This window comes from Apostichopus japonicus, chromosome 2, assembly GCF_037975245.1.
Source record: "Apostichopus japonicus isolate 1M-3 chromosome 2, ASM3797524v1, whole genome shotgun sequence".
In the NCBI taxonomy this organism is placed as follows: domain Eukaryota; kingdom Metazoa; phylum Echinodermata; class Holothuroidea; order Aspidochirotida; family Stichopodidae; genus Apostichopus; species Apostichopus japonicus.
This window is the reverse complement of record NC_092562.1, coordinates 29,076,948-29,090,219: the sequence shown is the minus strand read 5'-3', so window position 1 is coordinate 29,090,219 and position 13,272 is coordinate 29,076,948. Positions and strand designations below refer to the sequence as shown.

The 13,272-nt window shown below is 35.4% G+C and overlaps 1 protein-coding gene across 2 annotated transcripts in view; it reads left to right on the top strand.

Annotated features, from left to right (window-relative positions):
• LOC139954969 (uncharacterized) overlaps positions 1–13,272 on the top strand; it is a 121,052-nt gene that overhangs the window by 22,431 nt on the left and 85,349 nt on the right. Inside the window, exons 18-31 of one of the 2 annotated variants that reach the window (XM_071955071.1) lie at positions 54–303; positions 1,083–1,153; positions 1,751–1,997; positions 2,354–2,436; positions 2,603–2,855; positions 5,302–5,375; positions 6,297–6,540; positions 7,003–7,085; positions 7,245–7,497; positions 9,311–9,390; positions 10,120–10,366; positions 10,769–10,845; positions 11,712–11,955; positions 12,374–12,444. In XM_071955071.1, the coding sequence (XP_071811172.1) occupies positions 54–303; positions 1,083–1,153; positions 1,751–1,997; positions 2,354–2,436; positions 2,603–2,855; positions 5,302–5,375; positions 6,297–6,540; positions 7,003–7,085; positions 7,245–7,497; positions 9,311–9,390; positions 10,120–10,366; positions 10,769–10,845; positions 11,712–11,955; positions 12,374–12,444 (2,277 nt within the window). The remainder of the gene's footprint in view (positions 1–53; positions 304–1,082; positions 1,154–1,750; positions 1,998–2,353; positions 2,437–2,602; positions 2,856–5,301; positions 5,376–6,296; positions 6,541–7,002; positions 7,086–7,244; positions 7,498–9,310; positions 9,391–10,119; positions 10,367–10,768; positions 10,846–11,711; positions 11,956–12,373; positions 12,445–13,272) is intronic. The other variant, XM_071955047.1, reaches the window with a different exon arrangement.

Here is a 13,272-nt window from a genome sequence, read left to right as displayed (position 1 = left end):
TACATGTTAGACTTAACTTTAACTTTTGTTTCTGTGATCAAACGATTAATTAGCCTGTAAATGTCACGAAACTAAATCTGAAGTGCGACCCAAGAACTACAGACTACACATATGGAGTCTACTATGAAGATGCAGAAAACGTCAGCGGATATAATATATCGACCTTAAGCTCTTCTACCAACGTAACGATCGCCGATGGTACATTATCTCAATGTACTGAATATTTAATATCAGTGGGTATCAAGAACGCAGTCGGTCGTGTAAACATGACTTCTCCTGTCACTGTTCGTACGGATTCTGGAGGTTTGTGCCTAATTGTCTCTCTCGGTTTCAATGGAGAGTAAAACGTTTAGTATATTATCAAAGTGCATTTCTGGGAAGGAGAGGAGGGGAGGGAGGGAGGGTATAGTCGTCATTTTCTGAATCAGGATTATTACATATTACTCCATATAAAATGTCGAATATCAAATGTAAGTGTGGCTGCTATTTTTATAATTGCGTGTTTGATTGAATGGTTGCATTTATCCTGACAGATTTCTTGCCTGACACTTCGACATCTCTGTTATCCATTTATTTAAATTTAAATGGGAAATATCGAGAGAGATTGTTTGAAAAGCAGTCAAGATATAATAAAGCAAATTGTTTTGTGTGCTTAGCTTCACATATCAATACAAAAAAATTATCAAGTTCTATCACATATGTATGTTTTAATCTAGAACGCAGTCATTTGTTTCTTTCATTTTGATGATAGTGTATTAGCAGGACATACTGAGTAAGTGAACTGAGAATCGAAATTCTGAACGGAGTCATGTAGCAACATTAAACATTTGCATTTTCCATGTTAGATAAAGTTATAGCTCTAGATTTGTGTGAAAACTCAATGGAATAATCCAGAGAAATGTTCTACGATAATAGTCAATATGACGACGGTTTCTAAATAATAACAGTTAATGAAATAAAATACATCCTTTAACTTTAAAATGTAAATATCTTGAAGTTGAAGAATGAATTAAAGTGACCAGTTCACCTATATAGTGCGATATCGCACAATGTTAGGTATATTATGATTTTTTTTTCTTCAGATCCAACGGTACGGATTTCTGTAACTGCGCAAAAGACAGGCAGGGTAGATCAACTGCAAGTATCGTGGTCTGTAAGTCAGCATTTTGTCAAGTGATATCATTTTGATTACCTCACAACTGAGTCAGGTCCCTGGTTTTGATTGCTGTTAAACAAAAGTTATCCGGACGCAGTAATTTAGGAATTCTATGTAATTACATACCTCTGGGTTCAGTTGCGATACACATATAGCTTACTTGTGGAAAAAAATTGAAACCGGCTTCCTGCACCTGCGAGAATTCATTTTGTTTGAAATCCAAAATAGGTTACAAAATAGGACAGAGACGGTGTATTTCATCTCTGTCTTTTTATAATATGTGCTGTCTAACAAGAGCTATATTGAGGCGACGAGAACGTTGAAATCGTTCATAAGGATAGTTCACAAAGTGCCAATGACTGGTAAATTACACTGCACTGTCCGTGTAATTTGAAAGACAAAAGTTGACATTACTCTCAGAATGCTTTTTAGAATAAACGTGGAAACAGTAACTATATGCCCTATGTATAAACATAAAATCAATAACGCACCCTTGCTCTTACTGATAAATTTACTGTGCACGATTTTAGTGTTTTGATCCACATCATGTTAACCTGTCTTATACTTTCTTTCTCTTACTCCATTTTTTTAAAGACCAACTTCATCAACCGAACTAATCTGAAGTGTAATCCAGATACCACCGATTACACATATGAAGTTTACTACCGTCCTACAAATGAAACCAGAGCACAGAACGTTTCAGTCTGGCGTTCCGAAATGTCTGTGACAATATCTAACTTACAACAATGTACTGTATATTCAATATCGGTCCGTATCAGAAACGCAGTTGGTCGAAAAAGTGAAGCCACTGAACCTACCTCCATTCGAACCAATTCTGAAGGTAAGTTTTCTATGCTAAAATTTACCTATTTATGTGATAAACGTATTGTCTTATAAAGTGTTGCCAATATGTGTAATATATAACACGTCACTAACCTGCCACATATGCTCTTACAGCAACTTGAGACATTTTCATCTTTGAAAAATGATAACATTAAAGTTACCCTGGCTCTTGAATGAACTATTACTAAACTATGAACCGAATATAAACTATTAGAAGTTTAACTTAATTGCCACGACAGAGACGAGATTGTATTAACAAATTTTATAGTGCATACGTTATGCATACAAACTACATTGTAATGTATGACACGTTAACACATAACTATAACACACTAGTCCATGCTTTTTCGGTAGCGCCATCTATTATACCACGTGAAGTCAGAGCACACAGAGGAGCTATGGTGGGAACAAGGCCTCAAATTACAGTAACGTGGACGGTAAGCTTGGCACCTAATTCAACCATATGGGCGTTAAGTAATTCAGTAGCATAAGTTTTGAATTTCTTTCTGCCTTAAGCTAATGTTAGTCTACGAACAATGGAACCGTCAAACTATAAGAGAATCAGCTTCATCGGTCATAATTTCTCTTGCTTCATATATGCAGGTTGATTCAATTACGTCAGAAAATCTTAAATGTGACCCTACAACCACCGAGTACTTCTTCGTTGTGTACTACCAAGAGACGAGTGGATGGACACAGCGAAGTAAGCTAATATCAGGAAGAAACTCCATGAGCACGACAATCACTGAACAATTAAGCCAGTGTACTAACTATTCAATATCTGTCAGTGTTAGGAACGCAGCTGGAATTGAAGGGAACAGCAGCTCAAATATCTACATACAGACGGATTCTGAAGGTTTGTGCACCTTCACTAAACTTTAAACAATTCAAAAGTGTTTGGCCTTGTTCCCCTTAAGACAAAGACATTTGTATGTGGTTCCATTCAGTGGAGTTAGTCAACTAAGTTCCAATGCCTCTCTTCCGCGGTCCTTCTTTTCTCTTCTAGGCAGAGGGACAACTGATTTTAACGTCTTAAACGATCATTACATCATTGAGAACATTTTTGGTCGTTAAGTTCCATAATTAATCTACTATCAACAAATTAATTTATCTACGGATCAAAGTCAAACACTCAGCAGCCCAGTGCCCCTGTTGCAAGCTTTGATTTACAATAAGCTTAATTGAGCTTACAGGTATGGCATAAACCTAACGTATTTTTATGGCTTGTTAAATCTCTTCCGTTCTCAGTGGAATGAACGAGTCTATAGATGAAAAAGATTGTGATAAAATGCAGCCAAAATGCCATTTTGAATTGAGTATACTAATTGTCATATAATAACATGCGGTTTTGGTATCGAATAGCATAACATTTTCGTATTAAAATTAATTAAAAATTTACTTTAAGGTTTGAGAGTTTTGTAAACCCTATTCACATGCTTAATGCGAATGTCTCTCAGTTTGAACCTTTATTTCAACCAAAAAGTAATTTGGGGATATGAATCATGTTATATATTTACATACATATAATAAATTCAGGGGCATCAATCATGGGGAGGGGGCAGAAGAGGGGGCACGCCCCAACTTTCTGAAAGGAGAGGGACAAAATCAAATGTCCCCTAGGCCTAATAAGGGCTAATAGGCTAATAATGACTCGTGTATCTCATAAATAGAGTTCGAACATGGTGCTATGAGATTAGTAGATATTAAAGTATAATTTTCTTCTGCTGACCCCTCCACCCCCTCCCTCCCCTCATGAAAAATATAACTTTTCATTTGCATTGAAATGAGAATTACGGATTTCATGTATAGCGCACATTAAACTAAATTAAATGAGGAACTACACCCATGCTCTACTGAGGATATATGCTAAGCCAGCAGGTAATGACAGTATCTTACTTTACCTATTTTATAATATGCAGTAATATCACGTAGAAGCAATATAAAACTAATAGTTTTAAGTGTTTCATAAGATAATTATATATTACATAGGAGTTCTGAGACAGATACAAATGTGGTGCTATAAGCCTAGGTGCTAAGCTGCTAATCATGTTGTTGCAATAACCACGTTCATCATTATACTTCAAGTTCTAATTGAGTAGAAATGTTCACAAAATGCGTTATATTTTATTTGTGATTAAGATGCTAAGTACAGTGCCGTAGCCTGCACGGGAAGGGAGGGGGAGGCAGGGTGGCAGCTGTCACCGTGAGATTTCTACTTCCTAAATAAATTAAGTAAATGTGAAAGTTAGTTTTTGCGAAATGATCACATATTTTCTTATGATTTCAGTAGTTAGTAGAATGCAACCTCGAGATTCTAGGCACTTTTTTAGGAATGGAGTTAAAAAAGAAAACAAGATTTATTTTAACCGTTCATCACGTATATACACAATCGCGTATGCGATAAACGTGTGTTTGTTCAGGTTTTCACGAGTTTGTTTTGAATCGCAATAACAATAGAGAGCTCCTAAGATTTAGCCTGCTTAAACAGTATAGCAGTCTAATGTGAAACTACTGTTCATAAATGTATTTATCACGTCTATATGCTTTAGACAGGCAAATCAGCTTAAATGTTAGCCACTATGTCAGTGCCCCAAAGTTTTAACTAGGAAAATTGATGCACATTCCCCTACACGGCCCACCCACACAGCTCATCAACCCACCCCGTAGGTTCCTCTTTGGAATGTTGAACAAATAATGATGTCACAAACCTTACAATAATTTACCCCTAGATTACCCATATGGCTTCCCCTCAGCAAATGGGCAACGCCTACCATCAGAATGCCCTTGCGTACTTTTATATTTTCAATTACCCGTTTAAAAAACTGAGACACTGCTATGTGTGCTTAGCTTCAAATGTCAATACAAATAAATTATCAAGTTTAATCACAGTTGCTTGTTTTAAGCCGGAACGCAGTCGCTTTTTCCCTTCATTTTTATGATAGTGTATTAATAGGACATACTGAGTGAGTGAACTCAGAAATCGACATACTGAGCTGAGTTATGTAGAAACGTTAAACACTTGCATTTTCATGTTAGAGACAGTTATAGCTCTCAGTCGTTGTGAATACACAATGAATAATTGAGGTATCCAATTTATAAATCACATATATTTATTGGTTAAGTTAGTAAATATAACGACGATTACTAAATAATAACAGTTAATGAAATTAAAATACATCTTATAACTGGAAAATGTAAATAACTTGAAGTTGAATGGTGATTTGAAGTCACCAGTTTACCAATATAGTGCGATATCGTACAATGTAAGGTATATATATATATATATATATTTTTTTTTTTAGATCCAACGGTAGCCATATCTGATGTGACTGCACAAAAGACAGGCAGGGTAGATCAACTGCAAGTATCGTGGTTTGTAAGTCAGCATTTTTCCAAGTGATATCAATTTGATTTCCTAACAATTGAGTTAGGTCCCTATAGTATAGTTGCTGTTCAACAAACGTTATCCTGACTCAGCGATTTAGGAATTAAGAAGAATTTGCAATTGTCAATGGTAACGGCTGACGGAATTCTCTGTAAATACAGACCTCTGGGTTCAGTTGCGATACACATATATGTTACTTGTGCCAAAGATTTGAAATCGGCTTCAACCTGTTTTGTTTTTAAATCCAAAGTAGGTTACCCTTCAGAGAGAGACGGTGTAATTCGTTTTTAATAGCATGATACTTTACACGAAATTGTTCAAGGCTTCAATAATAGAGAAACTTTCAGAAAAAAAAAACATGTCTCCTTGAGCTGCCATAAACATTTGTTATTTTCTGAGACCTACATTGATAATTCAAAAGTAAAAACCTATAGGTACAACGGTTACAATATAACGAAAGCTGCAATTTTATTCAAATTCCAAAATTATCATGTTTCATTATATGCTTCTACGACTAGTCAAACAAACTTTCAAAGATTAGAAAAGCTTAATTTAGCGGTAAACCCAACATTGATACAGTGATAGTTTAAGTAGGCTTTACCAGGAAGACTGGTATATACAAGACATACAAATGTACTGTCTCTTTATAGCCTGTGCTGTCTAACAAGGGCTATATTGAGGCGACACGAACGTTGAAATAGTTGATGAAAATAGTTCACATGTAACTTTGACTTGCAAAATACACTACACTGTCAGACAAAATTTGACCTTACCGTCAGAATGCTTTTTAGAATAAACCGAGAAACAGTAACAATATGTGAGCATGCGCTCTCTATATTAGTGTTTAGATCGACATCATGTTAACATGTATACACTCTAATCCTGTCCTTCTCTTTCTCTGTATTTTTAAAGGCGAGCAACATCAACCAAACTAATCTGAAGTGTAATCCAGATACCGGGTACACATATGAAGTTTACTACCATCCCAGGTATGAAAACGGAGAACAGAACATTTCAAGTAGAGGTTCACAAAGGTCTTTGACAATATCTAACTTACAACAATGTACTGAATATTCGATATCGGTCAGTATCAGAAACGCAGTTGGTCAAAAAAGCAGAGCCACTGGCCCTACCTTTGTTCGAACCAAATCTGATGGTAAGTTTACTTTGCTTATTTCACATATTTATGTATCAGACGAATAGTCTTAGTGTTGCCAAAATTTGTAATAACTAACACGTCACCAACCTGTCACTTGTGCTCTTCTACCAACTAGAGACATGTTTATCTTTGAAAGATAACAATATCAAAAGTGACCTTGGCTCTTGAATGAAATATTATCCAACAATGAACCGAATTTAAACTATTATCAGTTAACTAAGTTGCAAGAAATTAACATTAATTCTTATGCATAAATTTGTATCAATGGGAAACAGTAGAATCGCAAACAAATAATATATTTTTGCCTAATTAAGTGTAATCTGAATTATATGCATTCTTTACGTGACAAGATAGTATTAACAAATTATATAGTGTATACCTTATGCATAGAAACTACATTGGAATGCATGACACGTTTACAAATAATTGAGACACGCTAGTCTTTCTTTTTCTCGGTAGCGCCATCTATTATACCACTTGATGTCAGAGCTCAGAGAGGACCGATGCTGCGAACAATGCCTCAAATTGCAGTAACATGGACTGTAAGTTTAGCAATTAACTCAACTATCTTAGCGTTAGTTAATTTAGTAGCATCAATTTTGAATTTCTTCATGCCTTAAGTTAATGTGAGTCTATGAACTATGGAACCGTCAAGCTATAACAGAATCAACTTTATCGTTTTTCTATCTCTTGCTATGCAGGTTGATGCTATTACGTCAGAGAATCTTAAATGTGACCCTACAACCACCGAGTACTCCTTCGTTGTGTACTATCAAGAGGCGAGTGGAGGGACACAGCGTAGTAAGCTAATATCAGGAAATCACTCCATGGACACGACTATCACTGAACGATTACGCCAGTGTACAAACTATTCAATATCTGTCAGTGTTAGGAACGCAGCTGAAATTGAAGGGAGCCACAGCTCAAATACCTACATACAGACGGATTCTGCAGGTTTGTGCACCTTCACTAAACTGTAAACGCTTCGGGAATAAAAGAGATGGGCCTTATTCCCCTTAAACAAAATATATTTTAATGTGGTTTCATTCAGTGGAGTTAGTCAACTAAGTTCCAATGCCTCTTTTCCGCGGTCCTTCTTTTCTATTCTAGACAGATGCACAACTGATGCAAAACGTCTTAAACGATCCTTACATCATTTGTGCTCGTTAATTACCATAATTGATCTATTATCAACTAATTAATTTATCTATGGATCAAAGTCAAACATTCAGCAACCCAGTGCCCCTGTAACACTTGATTTACAATAAGCTAGGCTGAGCTTAGAATTGTTTGCATGAACTCGGTGTATCTTTTATGGCTTGTAGCACCCTTCAATTCACAGTCTCTATAGATGAATAAGATTGTGACAAAATGCAGCAGAAACGCAATACCTAATTGAGTATGCTCATTATTATATATTGACATGCGGATTTGGTATCGAATACATAACATTTTCGTTTTAAAATGAATTTAAAAGTTTGCTTTAAGATTTTAGAGTTTTTTTAAACCCTACTCATAGGTTAAATGCGAATGTTTTTCAGTTAGACCCTTCATTTAAAAAAAAAAGATAATTTTTTAATATGAAATATGTTATCCTTGTATAAGCATGTAAGGGTATTTACAAAACATAACCAAGGGGTGTCAATCATGTGGGGACAAGGGGTACACGTTCCCAACTTTCTTAAGTGTGGGGACAATATCAAATGTCCCCCAGGTTTAGTGACTGAATCGTGTAGGTGCTAGGCCTGTCAGGTTCATAATGACTCATTAAAGAAATTCAATCATTGTGCCTATGAGATAAGTAGTTATTAATGTTTTTTCGCATCTGCTCAACCACCCCCCACCCCCACCCCCGATGAAAAATAAAACTTTTCAGTTGCATTGAAATGTTAGTAAAGGATTTCATGTATAGCGTACTTTAAATTAAATTATAGAATAGCGTTTAAACTAACTTACACGGCCCAATCACACAGCTCCTTCCCCACACATGTAAAACATGCAAATTACATGTAAATTATAACACAAACATAACAATTCTTTTACACCTAAGTTCCCCGTATGGCTTCCCCTCATCGTATCTATAGGCTATGGTTTACAATCAAAATGCCATAGCGTACTTTAAAATATAAAATTATCTGTGTTAAACAATGAATGATGGGGGTTTATTAAAAAACGTAAACGTAAAAGTAGCGTATAAGGTTAAAGTGCTTTTAGCGTATAAATTGTTCAAAGTTACCTTTCTGTTGGGAGGGTGGGGGATTCTAAAATATGATATCTCCAAATTAATATTGTCTAGATGCAACCTATAAGTTTCGAGGAGTGCTAGTTCCGGCAATCTGGGAGGCAGTTTTTGTCAAACATTTCTTGCTAGGCTACGTGCCAACCAATGATGAAAGTTCTAACTCTGTTAATCATGTTCAAGGCATTAAGTTACACCCGGATTATAAATTGATGAGTCTTTCTTAATTGGAGTTTTATAACTTGTCAAATGTGATTTTTGTTAAAATATATTTATTACTGACATATCAATTCCGGGACCAAACAGAAGCTAACTTGAAGATTCACCCCTGGACACCCTAAGGCGGACCCCATCCGATAAAGGTTTTGCGTCAAATGCGCTCATTGTGTGCGCTAAGCGTACACGCCTTCCGCTTTATCCATGTTCAGTCGTTCATGTCCCCCCCACTATTCAGTTGAGATTAACGCCCTGCATACATATTGAAGATAGAGAAACCCTTATAATTAAATGTGTATACTATTGTTACAGATCCCAGTACGTTGTTTAGATTTACTACAACGAGATTGTTGGGAGTACAGCCATCACCCCAAGTCAGAGTATCCTGGCCGGTAATATTTATTTAATTATATATTAAGTAAACAAAATTGTTTGACTCTCCACCATAACAACGCACCACTCTCTCTCTCTGCTGTGAACAATATCATTATTAATTACAGTATTACTTGGCCAATGTGTAAACCTATGAGGAAATTACTAATTGATTCCAAGGTTGCTTGATTATATTGTTTGGGTTGGCAACTTAAATTTGTTACTTATTCAAACATAAGTTAGATGAAGAAGACATTTTAGATTAATCTTTTTGCTAGAAGAGAATGAGTGCATCATTTTGTGGTATTGCAGATGATAATTTAAACTACGAATATAAAGGGATAAGAAACATACGTTTGACAATACTTTGTAAAGTTTTCATCGCATCATTATACTTGCTTATGTCCATACATATAATTATTGGGTGCGTAAGGCAAACCTGCGTCTTCTCAATGCCGGACTTTCTGCACTCTACTCTTATAGAAGAAGAAGACAACATACCAATGCACAATAAAAACTTAAGGAAACCCCTGAAAGAAGTGTAACGAATGATGGGACTTTATACACCCTCGTGCAAAATGTTCAGTTTTCGATATGTTTCTCTTCGCATTGCTAGCAGTGTAAAATGAGAGTGTGAAGGTACAGAGGCCTATAGTCTACTTATATATCTTTATTGAAAGCCTATTAAGATTCATTAAGCATTAATGTTTTCTTCTCCGTTTTATGATGTCTGTCACTGCCTTTCACAGGGGAATCCTTTATCGATCTATGATTTGCGTTGTGACCCATCCCTTGGTTATACAGTAATTATAAGTTACTGGCCTAAAGGAGAAGGCGGAGTATGGGTGAAGGAAGTGGATAACGCAGTGGATAATGTCAAAATAGGCGGTCTAAAAGCTTGCACCTATTATAAAATAGCTATGGATGTCAGGAATTTCATTGGTCACGAGAGTAACAACCAACATTTGGCCAAGGAGGTACTCACGGACTCAGAAGGTTAGTATATATATGCTAATTAGTTAATGATTAGTGATGATTCGACAATGTCATGGACTAAATCCAAGGCGAGCTTTACGTTTGGTAAATATCTCTTATTGCCAAATCTGGATTTTGTTTAAATATTGTCGTAATACTAATTATCATAATCGTAATGAGACTAATGACCTTCATCTTTATGGCTGTCGGTGTTTGTCTCATGGTTTGTACTCTCTATATTAGCTATATCAATTTGGTATGAATTTTTGTTTTTAAGCAAAGAATCGAAGTTCAAAACTAGTATCTCGCTCAAATATGTGTTTCCCTGCGTCAGTATATACAAACTGTTAAAATGAAACCTCTCAAAAAGGAGAATAAGATGGTATAGACATTTCCTCATTGCTTGATATTTCCGTTATACAGACCCAACAACACGTATTGAATTTAATGTAAGTAGAATCAACGACACAAACCCGGGAAAAATACAAGTAACATGGACGGTAAGTATTATACATCTTTTGTAAATTTTGTCACAGTATTCCTCTAAATTTGGAACTGAGTAGTAGCTCTTTTTCTTCCGTAGTAAAACATTAATTATTGATAAAGACACTTGTGAATTAAATTTCTCTCGAACGTTTGAAAGGTGACTCACACCCACTTAAATATGACACATTTAATGCAAACGATTTAGACCACAACTTATCATTTCATTTCCAACTACACAATTTACAGTCGGCTGTTGGAAGTTGATATAACCCATCGTGGCATGGAACGTTTTCCATCCTCACGTGAACTATAGTAAAAATTAGTATAAACATTTACAGGAATTGCAAAATTCTGAAATTTAAAAACATATGTCGTATAATACTAAGCTCATGGAACGGATTGTATTGATCTAAATCCTATATATATGGTGGAACCTAAATAACATCGATGAAATACATGGAACAAAAGCACATTAATGTTATGGTTATCAATATAACTTCGTACAGGATATATTTGTACTACTTTATTTATACTAATCCCCTTACATCTATCTCTTGTGTTCACCATGTTATTTAAATTGTCTGTATTCTGTGCGTGTTTTTGTCCTTTCTGTTACTGTAACTTGTCATTTAGCCTTTAAAGAAGGTCCTGCTAGGATCGAAACGTCAGTCCAACTTACTTTTACACACAGGATTTATTTGCGTATGAATGGCCTGTTTCTGTATTTCTTTAGATACAATTTAACATGAAGAATATAATAAAAAATCTTAGCAAATTACTAAAGACGCCGTTATGCACCCTGACAATTTATTGTCTGACTTCGAATTTCAAACTGATTATATTTCATCAACAATCTCTCATGTTGGGTTTGTTTTGGCAGACCGACGCCGTTTCGTTTCAAAACTTAAAGTGTGACCCAGGTCTCGGTTACGACGTCATTGTGCGCTATGGAGAGAGTACCGGGAACATACAAAAGGAGTTTGTTACAGCAGAGGGAATAAATAGACATACTTTAAGCAATCTGCGCATGTGTACTGAATACGCAGTATCCGTGGTTATTAGAAATGTAGTTGACAGGAAAAGTCAAAATAACGTTAAAAAACATGTCATTACTGATTCTGAAGGTAAGTTTATGCATAAACATAACTTTAAATGTTCGTATAGTAATTATACGTTTGGGAGGAAGAAACATCTTTGAAATATTTCCTCAAATTATCATTGGTCGAATGTTATAGTTATGTTGCAATTAGGAACTCGTTTCCAAACGAACGTGCACACAAGTACCACATGTAGGTACAGTTCCAGAAGGAAGATCTATGTATATAAGTTTTATACTTTGTCCATTATATATGTTCATCGTATGTATGTGTCCATCATAGGTGCATATCCATCCTATGTATGTGTTCATCTTATGTATGTGTCCACCCTATATATGTGTCCATCCTTTATATATGTAATGGTATGTTCTGATTTGCACAATGTAAGAACCATAGTCTGCGTCTAGAGATTAACATTATTTTAACTACTGATTCCCTCTTTCAGATGTAAAAGTTACACCAACCAATGTTAATACGTCAGATGTAAGCCAAACATCTATCGAGCTAAGCTGGCAGGTAGTACATGCTTTTGTTCAAATATTACTAATTAATGCTTTTTGTCGGTAACACAAACACAATTCTGTAAATATTGACAACATTGATGGATGGATTGAAGTTATAGCAAGAGTGATCTTTACAGCCCACTCCCCCTCCCGTTCCATTTATATACGACGTAATAAGATAACAAATATGTTCAATATTACCTTTATCTTCACCAAATAAGCATTATACGTAACAGCTTATTTTTTATCCCGTTTGCATTTCGAAAATTGTGTTGCCCGGACGTAATTTGTAATAGTTTCCAAAGAAGACAATTTCAAAACGTTTGCGATTGCTTCAATAATTTAAACAAAATCATGAGTGAGTGGTTATATTAATAAGCTTCGTAGTGCTAGGATTCATATACAAACAAATAGTACCAACATGCACCAAAATCAACTCAAAATGTTTCTTATTGGACACCAATAGTAAAATTGATGAAAATGTTTTAAAGAAACACAGTAAATAAAGTTATTTCTGTTATAAATCTATGACTAATGAAATCGATGCGTAATGTTGCAATTTTCTGCTTTACGATAATCGACTAATTGTGATTTAATTTATGCAAATTATAGTGGTTTACGAACGACAACGTTGATAACAAACGTGATTGAAAACATGAAAGTGCACCATTTGGTGTATACTATTAAAGTGAATACCTATCGGGAAGTGTTCTCTTTACATATACAGTGAGGATACCGATGGGAGGTGGCAAAGAGGTATTTGCTGCCAACCATGTAGTTCCCCTCCCCTTAGGCGACTTCGGTAAATGATGCAGCCATCCGAAAAAATAAATTTGCCTGA